We start from the raw sequence: 18,594 nt of genomic DNA, 5'->3' as shown, positions 1-18,594 counted from the left end.
TTGAAGCATAGATACATGTAAGTATGATGATTTTACTCTGTAACATCTGATTGCTAATCCATTATTCATTAATTTTATCGTCATTGACTTAAATTAATTCTATGCTGAATTAGATTGAATAACTGTTGCTTAACAATCCTAAACATTTGGTGATTTTGAATCTAAAGTCTTCATAAGAGATGTAGTTTAGAAGTATTCTTTGTTTACAATGTGTTGTATGGAGTACAAGGATGTTTTCACTTATATTTTAACTCAGTTGCTCAGGAAATTTGATTTTGAAATTCATGCTTTTTAATATTGATTTGGTAAAAGATTTGAAATAGCTAAATAAAGCTACCTAGCTAGATAGAGATTGTGCTGGAGCTGCTAAGATATGAATGACTAATAATCATAATTAATATACAAGTGTTCGAAATTGGTTGAAAATTTGTATAGACCACTGGTCTATGCCAAAACAAGATGACAAGCTCCAAATCCTGAATAGGGGAGGGAAGGGGTCCAAGAGGTTAGTCCTGAAATTCAATTAATTGGTTCCTTAAATTCCATAGTTCCACTAGTACTATAATTCAATACTACTATATAAAAAAAGGGTGCAACCTATAGATCAAATTTTGCTTGTTAAAATGTTAATTTAAGATAACCAACTTAGCATGATAACAGAAAAAGCACATTCTTGGAAAAAATAGGGCAGCCTCCCCCTTCTTTCTCTCTCTCTCTCTCTCTCTTAATTGCCAAGTGCTTGTTGATTTTTTGTGTGTACTTTTGGTTAAAGTTGATATGGATTCGATATACTTAACATGTTCCGTTCATTGACACCTGATGTACATATTTTTGTCTACAGCGTGAAAGGATTACAAGTAAAGGATTGCATGCGTTGGTTGCAGTCATTTAATTTCTGAAATATGCATTGGGGTTTTTTAATCGTCAAAAATATTCAATTTGATAAAAAGTAATAATGAAGAATTTCTCATGCATCCTTATGCTGATCTAAACTGTCAGATACCGTGGACTGCGAAAAATCACATACAGCTAGAAGTGACACGTAAATATGATAAATTTAATACTAAGAATTTTGTACAGTTATATAATTATCATTTGTCAGTAATTACGCTTAATTTCTATAAAAAAAAATCCTGAACTGGCACTTAATTACAATCAGAAATAGTAAATTTTCTATCAGAATCTATTCTTTATAATGACGCAATCACTTGAGGACCCATTGTGTTGTGCGACTCCTGAATTCAGGGGGAAATAACTCATGCTGCCCTGTGAACAACATAGACAGATGCCATTTGACATAGACTCAGTCTATGCATGGTTAATTTCAAACACTGTAAAAGAAAAACTGGGGGTCATAGTGCTCGTTATTATTGAGCTACAATGGGTTAAAATTTACCTGTTTAGTTCAGATTTCTGCACTTAAACTTGATTTAATTTCCTGTTGATATCAACACAACAAAAGCAACACAAATCATTCAATCATCATATTACATGTATCAAATTATAAGATACATAATGGTTTCTTCTAACAATACAGATATAATAAAAAAAAGATTAATTGATTAATACTTGTTAGATTGGAAATAAATAATTACCTTTTTGCACTTGATATGCAGAAAAATATTATGATAAAAGAATTTGAGAGTAATTGCACATGAATTATAAAATCTAAAATGGTATTTTAAAAAGTGAGGGTTACAGATTAAACATTTTGAATTATTGGCCAAATTCTGAATTTTTAGCTACAAAATTTCGGGTAAAATTATTTTAGACGTTTTTAAGAATCGGTGTTCTGTATGAAAAATGTGTCAACCATGAATTACAACATTTGAACTAGTTCCAAGTCTCATAAGTTACAAAATTGAAAAACACTGTACAAGTACAGGGGTATAAATATTGACAATGTACTGTAAATTCCTAAATATATACGAGGAATTTATCACCACGTAATTTCGCGAGAAGCATCACATGTGAATTGAAATTACTCGCTTTCATTTTTATACTGCTAAATATACATATAAAGACTTTTGCTTAACATAGCAATCAGAATTTGATGTATACAAAATGTTTACAACTTCAACACATTCATGAGAAAATGGCTATCATTGCAATTTGTAGGGATATCAAATTTAAGGCACAATCTGATCAGAATCAGCTCCTTAATCCGCTCCTTTATTAGCTCTTCTGAGCCAAAGGCTCAAAGAGCTAATGCTATGGCCATTTGTGCGGTGTGCGTAAACTTTTTAGAAAAAGGGCTATAACTCAAGAACCCCTTGGCCAATTTCTTTCAAATTTGTGACAGGGTATCATTGGCCCAAGGGCTTTCATACATACTAAATAGAGGGATGTGACCCTTTAACAAGGGGAGATAATCAGGAAAATACAAACAAAAGTAGTGGTTGCTAAAAAATCTTCTTCTCAAGAACCACTGGGCAGATTATCACCAAACTTACACATAAGGATGAGGATATGTTGTAGATTAAAAATTGTTCAAGGCATTACCCTGGGGCAAAGGGCGTGGTCTCAAGGTCACTTCAAAGTTGACCTAAATTTATATTTCCTTAAATCTTTGATATTTTAGTCATTATAAGGACTAGGATCATCAAATTTTGACAGTTGATGCATCTTAGGACCTTGTGTCAAGTTGTCTCAAAAGTAGGTCACAGTGACCTACTTTTTGAATTTTGCAGGTATTTATTTTAAAATTAATTTTGATGCATATCTTGGACACTTTGAAGCCTATGATCATCAAAACTTGTCAGTTGGTGGATCATGGGACCTTGAAATGCGTCAACTGAAAAATAGGTCACCATGACCTACTTTCTGAATTTTATGGCTTATCATTTATAGATATATTTTAAGTTGTTATTTCAAATACCGAGAGGTTTAGAATCATCAAATCTTGTAAGTTGATGCATCTTGAGCCCTTGAAACATATTTATAAAAAAGTAGGTCACAGTGACCTACTTTTTGAATTTTGCAGATATTCAAATTTCACATTTTCAATTTTATATGCATATTTTGGGCACTGTAAAACCTAGGATCATCAAACTTTGTCAGTTGATGCGTCTTCAGTCTTCGGTTTGTGTCGACCAAAAAGTAGGTCACCGTGACCTACTTTTGGTGTTTGACAGCTAAATTACTATATTTCAGATACTATTTGACCTACAATCATCAAACTTTGTCAGTTGATGCATCTTGGGTCTTCGGAGTGTATCGACCAAAAAGTAGGTCACTGTGACCTACTTTTGGCATTTGACAGTTATATTTATATATTTCAGTCACTAATTGACCTACAATCATCAAACTTTGACAGTTGATGCATCTTGAGTCTACGGAGTGTGTCGACCAAAAAGTAGGTCACCTTGACCTACTTTTGGAATTTGACGGCTATATTTATATATTTCAGATAATATTTGACCTACAGTCATCAAACTTTGTCAGTTGTTGGGTCTTGCATGTTCGAAGGGTTTCGACCAAAAAGTAGGTCAACTTGACCTACTTTTGGAATTGGACGGCTATATCTATATATTTCAGATACTATTTGACCTACAGTCATCAAACTTTGTGAGTTGATGCGTCTTGCATGTTCAAAGGGTGTCGACCAAAAAGTAGGTCACCTTGACCTACTTTTGGAATTGGACGGCTATATTTATATATTTCAGATACTATTTGACCTACAGTCATCAAACTTTGTCAGTTGATGGGTCTTGCATGTTCGGAGTTCGCTGACCAAAAAGTAGGTCACCATGACCTACGATTGGAATTTGACAGCTATATTTCAATATTCAGATACTAATTGGCTTAAAATCATCAAACTTTGTCAGTTGATATTTCTTGGGTTCTCAAAATGTGTAAACCAAAAAATAGGTCACATTGACCTACTTTTTTGAATTTTTAGGATTTAACTAAAGATTTAGAATACTAAGAGGCTAAGAATAGAAATGGTGGGGTTGTACAATTTATCAGAAGAGCGATTCTAGGCCCTTGGGCCTCTTATTTTTATATTTTCGCTACATGACGTACTGACAATATAAAAATAAAGGAGCCGATCAAGATGCTGATTTTATTAAGATTGTCAAAGGCAAAAACATTTGGAATGTAAATATTAACTCATGACTATCTATGTTGTAGTGGATAGTTGTACAGTGCTGAATCCTCGGATATCTCAAGATAACGAGATTTGATTGTATTTACATGTGATTATCTTCTTTTGATGTTGTAGTGGGTACTTGCACACTGACGTATGAGAGCGCTGCGCTTGGATATAGTGACTTTCCATTGACAGAGGAACCAGTTTATCTGATCGGCATCAAGTATAGTGCTCTGTATGGTATGTCATGTAAAGCCAATGATTATAGTATGTTGAAGTGTTATTAGTCCCCTACTGGTAGAGCCAAAGGGTACTTTAGGTTTGCACTTCATCTGTTTGTCCGTCTTTCAGTCTGGCAAATCAGTTTTCTACACTTTTTAGTTCACCTGAACCGAAGGCTCTAGTGAGCTTTTCTGATCAAAACATTCCGTTGTCAGTCATTGGTGTTGTCGTCGTAAACTTTTCACATTTTCATTTTCTTCTCCAGAACCACTTGGCCAATTTCAGTCAAACTTGGCACAAAGCATTCCTGGGTAAAGAGGATTCAAATTTTTGCAAATGAGGGGCAATGCCCTTCTCCAAGGGGAGATAACAGTGAAATAGTGAAAACACACTGACAAATTTTAATAAAATCTTCTCCAGAATTCAAGCAAACTTTGTACAAATCATCCTTGGGAGAAGGGGGTTCAGGTTTGTTCAAATGAAGGGCTACAATAGAGAATCAAAGTGTAACAGTTGAATATATAGTAAAAAAATCTTCTCAAGAACCACTAGGCCAGAAAAGTTAAAATTTACATGGCAGCTACATGATATAGTGCAAATTCAAGTTGTTCAAATCATGACTCAAGGGTAGGGGGCCACAATAAGGGATCAAAGTTTACATGTGAATATATTGGGAAAATCTTTAAAAATCTTCTTAAGAACCAATGAACCAGAGAAGTTCAAATTTACATGGCAGCTTCCTGACATAGCGCAAATTCAAGTTTTTATCAAATCATGGTCCCCCAGGGATAGGATGGGGCCACAATAGGGGATCAACATTTTGCATGTAAATATATTTAGGAAAATATTTAAATCAGGTGAGTGATGTGGCCCATGGGCCTCTTGTTTTGCTATTCATTTGATATTTGGTATGTTGCTTTACCATGACAAGTTACAGATCAAGTTCTAATTTTGTTCTGGTCCAGTCATGTTTTGCTGATCGAGTTATGGTCTTTGGACCTAGAAAATATGAAATTTAATCTGGCTTTTATAATTCATGGGACCTGGTTATTTATGTTCATAAATTGTTAATGTATGGTTATTCACACAAAATATGAGTAGGGAACATGTATTGCTATGCAATACTTACAAGAATGTTTGTTTTTGTATTATATACCATTAAATTATGTTAAATTTCATGAAGAACAAGTCAAGTAATGCCAATCTGATCTAATAGCAATTCTCAGTAAATGTGTCAAATTTTGACAAAATGTTTATTTTTTATTCTAAATGAAATAAAAGTAATGAAATTAACACTGTCATGAGTAATTGCATGAATAATGGAATAAAATGCAAATCTAATTTCTCATTACAGACAGAGATGAACTGAAAAGAGATTTTTTATCCAAGATATGGTGCACCTATAGGAAAAACTTTCCTGCAATTGGTAATTAGAATTCTGAATGCTTTCCTTTAGATGCTTGTCAGACAGATTATTATAACAGTGTAAAGTTATCAGGACCCCACACTGAAAATGGTAAAGTCTTAAAGGAATCCCATTGTCTGTCTGTCTGTCTGTTATCGCTTTCGAAAACAATATTTTGATCAGTTCTCATCTTCACAAGTCAAGGGTTATTGATTCATTACCTCGCACTAACACTTGACATCAGTCGCTGTATAAAAGTTGGGGGCGTTCTGATTGTTTGCACAAAAGAGTGGGAACCAATTAGAATGTGGTTCTATTTATAACAACGCGAAGCGAGAGATTAAAATAAAAACGTGTGTATTGATACCTACAGCTATGGCTATTTCAACCGTTTAAGCAATACATGTATTGTCATAAGCATAAAGGTTTCCAAGTTTGATCTACTATCAATAAACGTAATTAGTGGTGTAAATATTACAATTGCGCGTGTTTATCAATACAGCAGTATGAGATCGCATCATTTGTATCCATGTACACCATAACAGGATGTTTTATTTATAGTGGATTGTGTAATGGTCTCATGAGACCCAACTTTTAAATAGCGACTGATGTCAAGTGTTAGTGCTAGGTAACGAATCAATAACCCTTGACTTGTGAAGATGATCAGTTCTCAATATAAAGCTTTCATATTTTATACATGTATAAAGGTAGTTGATCATTTAGCTTTTATCAACATATTTTTGTGTCTGCCAAAAACAAATAATTTTGTCTGTATACCTTAAAATGCGAGGGGTGATTAAAAAGTTTGCAAACTATAGTGGAATAGTTTATATAATAAAAATCAGAGTGGGCTCTTTCAAAGTAGGCCCTCCAGCTTTGATGCACTTCTGCATGGTTCTGCCCATGCCCGAAACATGTGATCCAGACCATCATGTGACCTGCTGCGTGACACACTGTTCAGATCTTCCTGGGTCTCCTATTTCTCTCCCTGCAGGTTATCTTTCAAAACTGGAAATAGCCGGCAGTCACAAATCGCCAAATCTGGGCTGTAAGGGGGGTGGGGGGTGAGTTAGGATTTCTATACCCAATGTTTCCATAGTGTTCATCACGACCCAACTGTTATGGCTATAGTTAGTTGTGTTGTCCTTGTGTAGAATGAATCCATGCTGTTTGGATCATATCTGAGCGCTTTCTCTTTACGGTTCTCATCAAATCTGATTTGATAACAAGTACATAGTAGTCTCTACTCACTGGAGTTTCAGGGAGAACCATGTGAATAAGAATAATTCCGTTGATGTCACAGAAAACATTGAGCATAACATTCCCTGCTAACTTTGTTACACAAGCTTTCATTGGCGATGGAAAGGATGGATGCTTCCGAATTGAACTTGGTTGTTCACTTTCTGGTTCATAGAAATGTACCCATGTTTCGTAACATTCTATAATTCTATAGAGCAAATATCCTTCCTTTGTGAATCTATTGACTAAGACAGGCAAACATTTACCCGCATGCTCATTTGCTCCTGAGGCGAGAAACCCATCTTGCTGCATATCAAGCTTAGTGGTCAAACTCTCCTGAACAGTTCCATATGGCAAGTTAAGATCATCAGCTAATTCTCTAATAGTGACTTGTTAATCTTTTATTACAAACTGTTCAACCTGATTGAGACACATTCCCTTCTGTACTTACATTCACTAGGCACCCAGAACGAACATAATTTTTAACCGTCTCTCTTCTCTCACTAAAATGATTCATCCACTTACTTATTATCATATGTAGATTATTGTATATTTCCGTAAAAGTTTTTCGTTAAACTCTATAGTCGTTCTTTGCTCAAGTACACTGAGTCATTTTTACACTGTGATATCACAATGGTGGTACAAATTATTATATTATTCGTGCTACATCTAGCAGATGTGTTTGACTATATGTGTGTCAAAATTCATTTTGATTTGAACTGTGGTTATGTAGATATAGATATTGTTTGCAAACCTTTTGATCACCCTTTGTAATTGTAAATCAACAATGCAGATCTCGCAAAAATGGTTTCACAAAAATTTCCTGATCTACAGGACAGAAAAGCATGCCTATAGCAAAGTGCTGGGGATGAACAATTTTGATTTGTTATAAATGTAATGCATTAAATCCGATCTGTCACAGGAAATTGATTTAATATACAGTACAACACGCTTATAGCAAGGTGCTGGGGACGGACAATTTTGATTCATTATGAACGTAATTTGTGATATCCAGTAAGTTTATAATACGTCTTAAAACTACAGAGAATGAAAATTACTTCGCTGTAAGAGTTTCTTTATAAGCGTGTTCACTGTAACCGTGTTTTACTGTATTTAACAGTAATTAAAGAGGAAGCATCCGCCTCATTGACATTCTGGTTATGGAGTGAATTGAGTGAACTTGCACCTTTATTTACAGGTGGAACAGGGCCTACCTCAGATGGGGGTTGGGGGTGCATGTTGCGATGTGGACAGATGATGCTGGCCCAGGCTTTGGTGGTCAGACACTTAGGAAGAGGTTATTTATGCACCTTATTAGTTTATTAGTCCCCAACTGACAAAGTCGAAGGGGACTTTAGGTTTGCGCTCCGTCTGTCTGTCTGTCGGTCCTGCAAATCAGTTTTCTGGACTTTTTATATTCATTTGGTATTTGGTACATTGCTTTATCATAACAAGTTACAGATCAAGTTCGAGTTTCGTCTCGGTCTGTTAAGTTTTCACTAAGTTATGGCACTCATTTTCCAACATCTCATCGTGCAGTCATGAGTTAACACTCATTTTCCAACATCTCATCGTGCAGTCATGAGTTAACACTCATTTTCCAACATCTCATCGTGCTATCATGAGTTAACACTCTTTTGAACTACTATATAAGAGATGGCCATACATGTAAATAACAGAGGACCATGTTTTAATTAGTATGTGAAATGCTAACGAACCACTTATACACAAGTTCAGTCTGGTGAATTTTAATTGAATGATCAATGCAATATTTTCCTGAATCCAGAGCTTGTGATTTAAATACTTGGTTTCCTTATGGCAATATTGATGATGACAGTAGGAAAGGATACAGTAATATACACTGAGACAGTCCGTAGTTTAATTTGATTGAATGTAATTATGTATTGGATTTTACTGGTTATGTCAGGTAAGTTGGTACATTGGCAATTTTTGGCGGAGGAACAAAATAAGTGTCAAAATTTTTCTTAATTGCATAGATTGAAAATCTGCCAATATATATAAAGTGCGAACATTTTAGTCTACATTTGTAAAAAAAAAAAAAAAAAAAAAAAAAAAAAAAAAAAATCTGTCAAATATTCCCAATGCCAGAATTACTAGCTATATAATATTTATATACACAATATAAAGAAATGATGATTCCTTTATCTCTTAGATTGGAGATGGTCTTTAAACTGCCAAGATGAGAATTACAAAAGAATTCTACAAATGTTTGCTGACAAGAAAAGTGCGAATTACTCCATTCAACAAATAGGTATATTATGTTATATTACTTGCATAATCATTTAATGACTGGGTATGGGATTATATACCATGTTAGTAAATTTCATATCTGCATAGTTAGGCAAAGCCAAACTGGTTATGAAATTTTCTTAAGCCCCTTTCACATATCACGTATGAGACGCCGGATCATTCCAGATCATCAGTCTGTGATGGTCTGTGACAATCTATTATCATCGAGTACAAACCCTATATGCATCCACTGGCGTCCACGACCATCTGGCTTGGTCAAGCCAATCCAGGGAAAAAATTAAACATATTAGATTTTTTCCCTGGATCTTCACGGAAGAAATTCCTCCGGATTGATCCATGTGTCTCCGTGTATTAACCGAGAGGTCCATGTAGACACCGAAGTATCCTTGTAAAGTCCGGGTCCTCAGCAACTTTTCTTGTACAAAACTTTTCTGCTGAAGAACGTGGATGTCTACCATATGTATACGGATTGTTCTCAGTAACTACACGGACAGTCATGATAAACACAGGGGAGAACGGTGGATGGACTGGCAGAAACTGTGATCTTCTGTACGCTCCGTGATCATGCCGGCATCAACAGAGATTTGGAGGTACCTTGCTTATCGATAGTGAAACTGGCGTTTTCCATATCTGTATCATGATAGAACCATGTTAACACCAGCATTATGTCACAGTTGCATTCGGTGTCGACCAGCTCCTGATCTGTGAATGTGTGAAAGGGGCTTTCTTAGGTATCATTCTCTACCTTGTCAATGAATGAGTGTGTAACAAATTTACCCTTTTGATGGCCACTTACTGATTTACACCATATTGCAGCATTTTTACCCCCACTGTATAGTTATGATACCAAATTATTCATTCCATTGGGAAAATAGCATCAAAGTAGTGCAAATGAATGCCATTTTATTTACCTGTATTTTCTACTTAAAGAATTTAATTAACTCATACATTTCATACAAAGCGAATTACGAGCCTCGAATTACTGAGACTTATCAGTTTGTTGCTGAACATTTTTCAGTTTTAAAAAATGGGAAAACTTTATAGTATTTGGCATTGGGAATGGTACTGTGCATTTGTACCAGTTATATTAGGGGGAAATGCTGGTATTTTATATAAGGTTTATATTATTTAGATTGCTGACGTGTTTACATTACGAAATTCTAGTGACAGGGTATAAGTATTCTAATGACATCATAATAGATACTGACTGTGTATTGAAATTCTAGTGACAGGGTATAAGTAATACTCTCCGTTCACAAGATTGACATAAAATATAATCAGTAGCCATCATTTCCTCATTAAACTCTCAGGGATGGAATAAATACATGTACACATAATGTTCCTTTGCAAATGTGTATCACTATAATGTTAATTACAATATTCATAAGGGGGGGGGGGGGGGGGCAGGGTAAAAGGAGGAGAGGAGGAAGGAATGGGAGAGGGGTAGAAGAGAGAGATACTTGTAGATCCCCTGTCTATCCCCTTAAATATTATCCTTATAAATAATTTAAATTCTCTATTACCATAAAAGAACTTGATACTTTTGCAGCCTCCATGGGAGTTTCAGAAGGAAAGCAGGTTGGCTCATGGTTTGGACCAAATACAGTGGCACAAGTATTAAAGTAAGGCATTAATGTTTGAAAGTAAGACAATTTAATGATTGAAAGTAAGGCATCAATGATTGAAAGTAAGACAATTTAATGATTGAAAGCAAGGCATTAATGATTGAAAGTAAGACAATTTAATGATTGAAAGTAAGGCATCAATGATTGAAAGTAAGGCATCAATGATTGAAAGTAAGACAATTTAATGATTGAAAGCAAGGCATTAATGATTGAAAGTAAGACAATTTAATGATTGAAAGTAAGGCATCAATGATTGAAAGTAAGACTATTTAATGATTGAAAGTAAGGCATTAATGATTGAAAGTAAGACAATTTAAGGCCAATGATTTTCCTGTCGGACTTGTAAAATCTGCTTGGCAACAAGTCCGACTGGCTTGTAAATTACCCGTCAGAGTTTTAATTTGACAATTGGAAGTAAATAAATATTATGCGCATGCTCAAGTCATAGAATTAGAATAACTCGCCCCATACAAAGTCATTCGTCCCATTAATTACATATCTTCACTCGGTCTGTTTCGGATTTGTCTTGAAAATTATTCAGATTTCGCATGCGTATAATTACATTTTTTTTTTTCGGGCAAGTGAAATTGAGTTCGGGCATGTGGATTTCCTGAAAATGGTTGCCCGAATGGTTTGTGGTTTGCAAATCTTAATATCATTGACTGATTTAATGATTGAAAGTAAGGCATTCATGATTGAAAGTAAGGCATTAATGATTGAAAAGGGGTGGAGTTTATTATAAAACCAGGTAGATATGTCTCTTCTAATTCTAATCGTCTTGTTTGAATAGGAAGCTTGCTGTGTATGATGAGTGGAGCTCCCTTGTGATTCACGTTGCCATGGACAACACTGTTATTGAAAACGATATAAGTATGAAATTTTCTTTCAGTCTCAAGTTAGAGCATCTAATCGTATTTGATGGCTTATAGTGTAAGTGTATGGTCTCTGGTGGATGTAAACATTTCAGCTTTAGATGATATTTCAGATAGTCCCACTACAACAGTATTTCAATATCCAACATTACATTTGTACTATCTGTATTGCAGTATTCACTCTTTCTTATTAAATTGATAGCAATTGAAATTTAAAAGGAATGGCGAGAATATTTTTTTAACAAGTCTTGATTGATTGTATATTGTTTAACATCCTTCTCGAGATTTTTTCACTCATGTGGAGACATCACCATTGCCAGTGAAGGGCTACAAAATTTAGGCCTGCTATGCTCGCTGCTTATGGCCTTTGAGTAGGGAGGGATCTTTGTTGTGCCACATTTGCTGTGACACAAGACCTCGGTTTTTGCTGTCTCATCCAAAGGACTGTCCCATTTAGTCGCCTCTTACGACAAGCAAGGGGTACTGAGGACCTATTCTAACCCGGATCCCCATGGGACTAAACAAATCTTGATGCTGAGAACAAAATTAATTGCCTTTTTAGTAAACTGCAAGCCGTAGGGTATTTTTTTCTTTGAAGCACAAACTTTTTTTTGTTTCAGGGAGTATCTGTAAAAATGAACAAAGTGACTGTGATATAATTGGAGTGAGACAATTAAAACATGAACCTGCTGCTAGAGGGCAAACTAAACAACCTCGTCAAGAATCTGCGAACCAAGACAAAAACAAACGAAATACAGTGGATGTCAAAAGTTGGAAACCACTCTTACTTGTAATACCATTAAGACTTGGGTTGACTGAAATAAATGCAGTTTATGTGCAAAGTTTAAAGGTATGTCAGCTTGCCTGATTTTTCACAACTTGAGTTGTGTTTATGATAAATTTGCATTTTCTCAACATGCTGAACTAAATAACTCAGAGTCCTGAATGAAAGTTTTATGGAAGACATCCTTCACTAAAATGAAGTACAGTTAACCTTGGGTATCTTGAACTTTGATATCACGAATACCATGGATATGTCAGAGTGAGTTGGAAGCCCCAACTACATTTTCTTATGTATTTTAAGCTCAACATCTCAAACCCACAGATATCTCGAAGTTTTTTATTGGCTCCATTGAGTTCGAGATAGCAAGGTTTGCCTGTAGTACTGAAATATGTAGTACAGTCGTGTAATTTGGAAATAATGGAGGTATAGCGAATTTGGAGTTAAATTGAATTAACCCACCCACACACCCCTCAAAAATTCATCATCATTTCGGTTTTCAAGGTATGTGAAGAGAGAATCAATGGCATGTGTTGGACATTTAATATTTTGTAGTGATACATTTCAAAAAGTGCTAAGATTCATTCATGAAATCTCTTTCACCCAATGTAACAAAATGAAAACCACAATTTGGTAACCAATTAAACAAACCTGGGTATGAATCTTAAGCTAAAGTCTTTTGTTGCCAAACTAGTTCACGCCATCCTCATCAACAACATCGTCTTTATTATCTGATCTCCCACTACAAAGTGCTTATAAATGTTTCATAGGTAAAAGTTTCTGTTTCCCCTCAAACATCTATCAATCATCAATAACTTGTCTTCTTCTGAGCCTTCCCTTCATCGACATGATCTTAACAGTGTATAGAGATCATTCTTAGAGAAAATAACTGGATAGTTTTGAGATGATGAAATAACAGTGACTGACCTGTGTAGTACTATATGCTCTGGCCACATATATAAAGTATAAAAAATAAACACTGCGGACATTTGAAATCACTGTAATTGACCTATGATTTGTTAAATTTCAGGCATGTTTGAGTTTTCCCCAGAGTGTTGGTATTATTGGCGGCAAACCAAACCATGCCCACTGGTTTCTTGGTTATATGGGTGAACATTTACTATATCCTTTGTGACATACTGTAAAAGTGGTTATCTATGCGTGGACGAAGTTTACAGTAATTTCGTGGTCACGTAATAAGCACGTAAATTTCCTCCACGCGCAAGTTACATACTCTTGATATAATGTATACTCAGTTACCACATATATTTTTTCCCCATGCATAATGTGTGGAAAAGCATACTTAACTGCCAGCATAAATAATCACTTTTACAGTCAGTAATTACTATATTCTTTGTGACATATACAGTTTATTCTTGTTTGTTATTCTTTTTTCATAGAATCTGCATTGCTTCATCTACAACTGTGCAGTTTTGCAATGTCTAGATAAATCACGTGGGTCATAAGTTGTCCTATAAATCCTATATTTCCTATCAAAATTGATTATGTCCTATAACATTTTTGTCCTATAACACCTATGAAAATTGGTCATTATGTAAAAAAAAAGATATATAGATATGGTGTCTGTTATTCATAAGTATGCCCTGTAGTATGTGTATGAGCAGGGAAATGAAATTGTGCATTTATTCTTGTGAAAGTTATTGTTAAGGCTATGATGAGTTTTTGCTTTGATTTTGTAAAATCTAAAATGATACATGTAACACACAATTTTGATGACTTAAACAACTCTACTAATGGAAGGTACTTCCAGTAGTAGAGCTAAACACCATAAGTTTGGAAATTCAAATAACAAGCCAAAGCTGTAAGTAAATGTGGACAGATGTGAGGGGAGGTGGAGTTTGTAAAAATTTTAAAACTATTTATAATAGACTTCAGGGGCGGACTCAGAAGGGTTGGACCCCCACCCCCATCCCTATTTTCAGAAAATTTTGTTTAAAAAATGATAAAAATAACACATTTTGAGGGTGAAACCCACCCCCTTTTGAAAACCAAAATTAATGGTAGAAATCCCCTCCCCTTTTAAAAATTCCTGGATTTGCCCTAGAAAGGTCCTATTTTGATTTCTTAAAAATCCTATTTTTGTCCTATTAACTGGGGGGAAATTCTTTTTTTTCCTATATTTTTTAAGCCAAAAGTTGCTATGACCTATGAAATTACTGTAACAGGAAATAACCAGTATCAGGAAATTTTTCGTGCCATGGTTGTATCCTACAATAATTTAAGGAAGGATCTTTTTCCTCTGCAGGCGATAAGCTTATCTATCTGGATCCGCATACTACGCAGTTATCTGAAGACTTGGACAGTCAGGATTTCTCAGACGAAAGCTATCACTGTCCGTATCCATCAACAATGAATGTCATGGAACTAGACCCTTCAATAGCACTGGTAGGGTGAAGGAGACGGATTTTTAAAAATATGTCGCAGAGATCAAAATTCAAAATACTAAAAAAATCTTTTAATATTGAAATAAAGTTGTGTTCAAAGTATTATCAAAATTCAAACTACAAAAAAATCTTTTAATATCAAAATAAAGTTGTGTTCAAAGTATTATCATGATGGAGGATAAAGAAAGTAATTACACTGCGCAGTTTTAGGAAACCTGCAGAAAAGCAAACTTCATTTACTATACATATTACACTTCCTGATCGTTTCTTCCAATGAATTCAATGCCCTACTATTTTTGCACTGAGCACAGATTTGCACACACACAGTCAACATTTGTGTACTTTGTTGTCTTCTTTAAATTTTTCATATATGAAATAGCTTTGTTCATTTAATAGAAAAATGTTTACTCATTAGTAGCGGGTTCAAACCCGTGGCAGTTTGCTTGCTAAGCGAATTCACTGATAATCCATTACGCTACCCCAGCTCTACTCTAATCGATGATAAATTATGTGTTAAAAATTTACCACTAGTCTAACTGATGCAAAGAAAACTTATCCCGATGTTTAATTAACACAAAAAAGATTAATTATTATCCAATTTTGATGATTACGTTCCAATATAGAATAACAAACTAATCATTTCTGCATCATTCAACGTTGGAAGTTAAATGCATTCAGAGTGATCACCCTTTGGAAGTTAAATGCATTCAGAGTGATCACCCTTTGCTCCATTGAAATGTACTACATTGTGATTTATTTTATAAAAAAAAAAAATTGGACAGTCAGCATAATTCTTGTAATTATAGTGTTAATTTTTTTTGTATAATATGCCAAAATAGTAGTAGGCTTTAACAAATTTTAAAAACCCTGACCACTATTTTTGCATAGCATAATTAAACTTAACTATACACTTTTTACTCCCATACCAGGTATATATTCTTTAATAAACTTTTTTTTTAAATGATGAAATGAAATTATTTTTTCACAGTGGTTATTTTTTTTTTCTAACGATTTTACACTAAAATTACAATCATTTGCTATGTGAGGCAAAATTTCTAACATCACAACATGTAGTGCACAGTTAAGTTTTTAATCATGACAAATTTTGATGAGTGTGTTATGTATCCTAAAAGTTAAATGGATAAAATGTCAAGCTAACTTAATGATCTTGATAAATTCACCTTTTCAACACTTTGTTTAAATTTTGTATGAAAATGTGTATATTTTCCTTAAAAAATCTTGTTAAAATTCATTGTTCATTCTTCATATAAAAGACATTTAAGGAGATATACTACATCGTCACAATGGCTGACTTCCTTTCAAAATATGAATGAAAACATAAATATCAGCAAAATTTGTCTATTTCCATTTTGATCCAAGTAGCTCACTAGGTTAGTGTATCAACTGCTAATATGTAGATTACGGGTTTGAGTCCAGCAGAGGTTTTTAAAAATTTTTCATATTACTTTCAACTAAAACAGCATTTTTTGACTAAAGGTAGTAAAGTTGAAAGTTTTCAATTTCAAAATATTGTTTTATATATTTTTCACTTTTTATCCATATCAGATTTCTCTGGTGTAGCATTCCTCCTTAACTTAATGATCCACATCAAATTTCTCTAGTGTAGCATTCCTCCTCAACTTAATGATCTTGAATTTATTTTGTCCAGGGATTTTACTGTGGAACAGAGAAAGAGTTTGATGACCTCACACAAAGTGTTCAGAAGTTTATAGTCAGTTGTACTAAAAACCCCATGTTTGAGCTGTACAAGGACCGGCCCCATCACTGGCCCCCCTACGAACCGTACACAGGGCAGACAGCCAGTGCCACTGGTAAGAGACCTAGAGATGTTTGTTACAGTGGAAAAGAAATACTTTGCATCTAGTTTTATTCACGGGGCTTTTATTTTTACATCATTCCCCCCAGATGAAACACTTGCAAAAATTTTGGTTCTTTTGACAGTTTTTCTTATTTATTCTTATGAGGACAATATGCACTGACTGCAAAAATTTCTTGTCACAAATGAATCAACAACAAAAACCATGCAAACACAGTCTTTGGGAAAACAAGGAAAATATTCTAAGCATCTCAAACTACATGTCTTCTCTGACAATGTGAATGACAATTCCATTGTTGAACCAATTATTCTTGACTTAAAATCATGCTATGCAGTCAAATATAATTTATGTTGCACTTCTGACAACAATTTGTTTTCCTCTTTGTTAAAACTCAATGCTTTGCACACAGGATTTACAATGATGGATAGGCAGGATACAGATGAAGAGTTCGAACTCATAGGGTAACAATTGGAAAGAAAAACTTTGACGGTGACCATGAAAATGTTACAGAGCTCCAGCGAGATAATAACTATCCAGCAATTTAATACTTATAAACTGATTGTAACTGAATATAACATCTGAACGTTGAATTATCCTCGATGTGTATGCTGGGCTGTAAATGTGATATTTAATGTATTTTAATGATCCTGTATCATGGGAACTGCTATTTCGGATTGTAATTATAAAGTAGAAATGAGAGTCACAGTCATATATCTGTTGGCAATCTGTTGTACATAATAGAGATGAGAGTTATAATCATTTTACTGTTGGCAGTTGTAAGAATGAGACAAACTAAGGTTCATTCCTGAGAAAACATTGGTGAATGTAAATAATACACACCAAATAACAGTTCCTTTGCCGGTAAATGTTACGTACCAAAATAGCAGTTCCTGTGCCTCTATATACCGGTATATATACAGGGGCAATAAGTCTGTTGTGAAATGTTACTGGACTTGTGATGTTTTATTTTAACTCCCCTCACAATAAATTGTAGCATCGTTGAACACCCTGCAGTGTCTATGTGCCGGTGAGGAAGTGCATGTACATGTAAAAGACAAGTTTATTCTTGGTTGTGAGGGGTGATCAGCTTCGCAGTGTTCTTATTTTAATGTGGATTTCATCTCCAATATTCTGGCAAGCAGACTTTCAGGGGGAATAACCAATGGTTCAAATCTCTCTTTTCCGTGCAGACTGGTGTAAAAACACTCAAATATACATGACTCATTACTTATATCTAATAGTGTAATTGTTTCATTGATGAAATTATGGAGTTCCAAATTAATATAAATTCAAATAAATTTTTGAGTTTATGTTAATTTGGTGTTCCATACGAAAGGTGTATTTTGAATTTTCTTGTTTAATTTATGCTTTGTGTAAAAGTAAATTTGTGTGTGTATACAAGAGAAGATTAACTATAAGCTGTAACCGTAGAAGGTACATCTGTTGATTATATGCAAAGTTAAGAATGAACTGCAATATTATATACTGTTAATTAATAATCAGCCATAGTGAGTTGTACATCATTGCTTTTAACGCTTTTAAACAAGTTTCATTGTGTGAAGTTTGAATGCTGAGAATCTGTATGTCTCCTCTCTAGAATAACTTTTCAGCCAAAATTATTCTTTATGTATTTTGTTTTTAAATAATTGGTAGTTTAGAAGATTACATTTTGTTCAAATGAAGGGTTACAGGGGGACAATAGTGTCAGAAGTTTTACAATTGTATATACAGGGAATATTGAAAAAAAGGAATACACAGTGGATATGAGATGTGATTCATAAGCCTTTTATTTTATTGCAAGAGTTGTTAATTTATTGTGTCAAATAAATAACATCATATTTCT

General features: G+C 34.3%; 1 protein-coding gene across 1 annotated transcript in view; it reads left to right on the top strand.

Moving 5' to 3' along the window:
- The window catches only part of LOC130050156 (cysteine protease ATG4B-like), a 19,556-nt gene extending 962 nt beyond the window's left edge, over positions 1 to 18,594 (top strand). The window contains exons 2-12 of the mRNA XM_056149271.1: positions 4,226 to 4,333; positions 5,670 to 5,741; positions 8,158 to 8,256; positions 9,133 to 9,231; positions 10,780 to 10,852; positions 11,646 to 11,725; positions 12,348 to 12,577; positions 13,539 to 13,617; positions 14,775 to 14,914; positions 16,583 to 16,745; positions 17,161 to 18,594. Coding sequence (XP_056005246.1) covers positions 4,226 to 4,333; positions 5,670 to 5,741; positions 8,158 to 8,256; positions 9,133 to 9,231; positions 10,780 to 10,852; positions 11,646 to 11,725; positions 12,348 to 12,577; positions 13,539 to 13,617; positions 14,775 to 14,914; positions 16,583 to 16,745; positions 17,161 to 17,216 — 1,199 coding nt within the window. The 3' untranslated portion in view covers positions 17,217 to 18,594. The remainder of the gene's footprint in view (positions 1 to 4,225; positions 4,334 to 5,669; positions 5,742 to 8,157; positions 8,257 to 9,132; positions 9,232 to 10,779; positions 10,853 to 11,645; positions 11,726 to 12,347; positions 12,578 to 13,538; positions 13,618 to 14,774; positions 14,915 to 16,582; positions 16,746 to 17,160) is intronic.

The sequence above is a fragment of the Ostrea edulis genome, chromosome 9 (assembly GCF_947568905.1).
Source record: "Ostrea edulis chromosome 9, xbOstEdul1.1, whole genome shotgun sequence".
Taxonomy (NCBI): Eukaryota; Metazoa; Mollusca; class Bivalvia; order Ostreida; family Ostreidae; genus Ostrea; species Ostrea edulis.
Note: the sequence above shows the minus strand (reverse complement) of the source record. Positions and strands in the feature narration are given on the sequence as shown.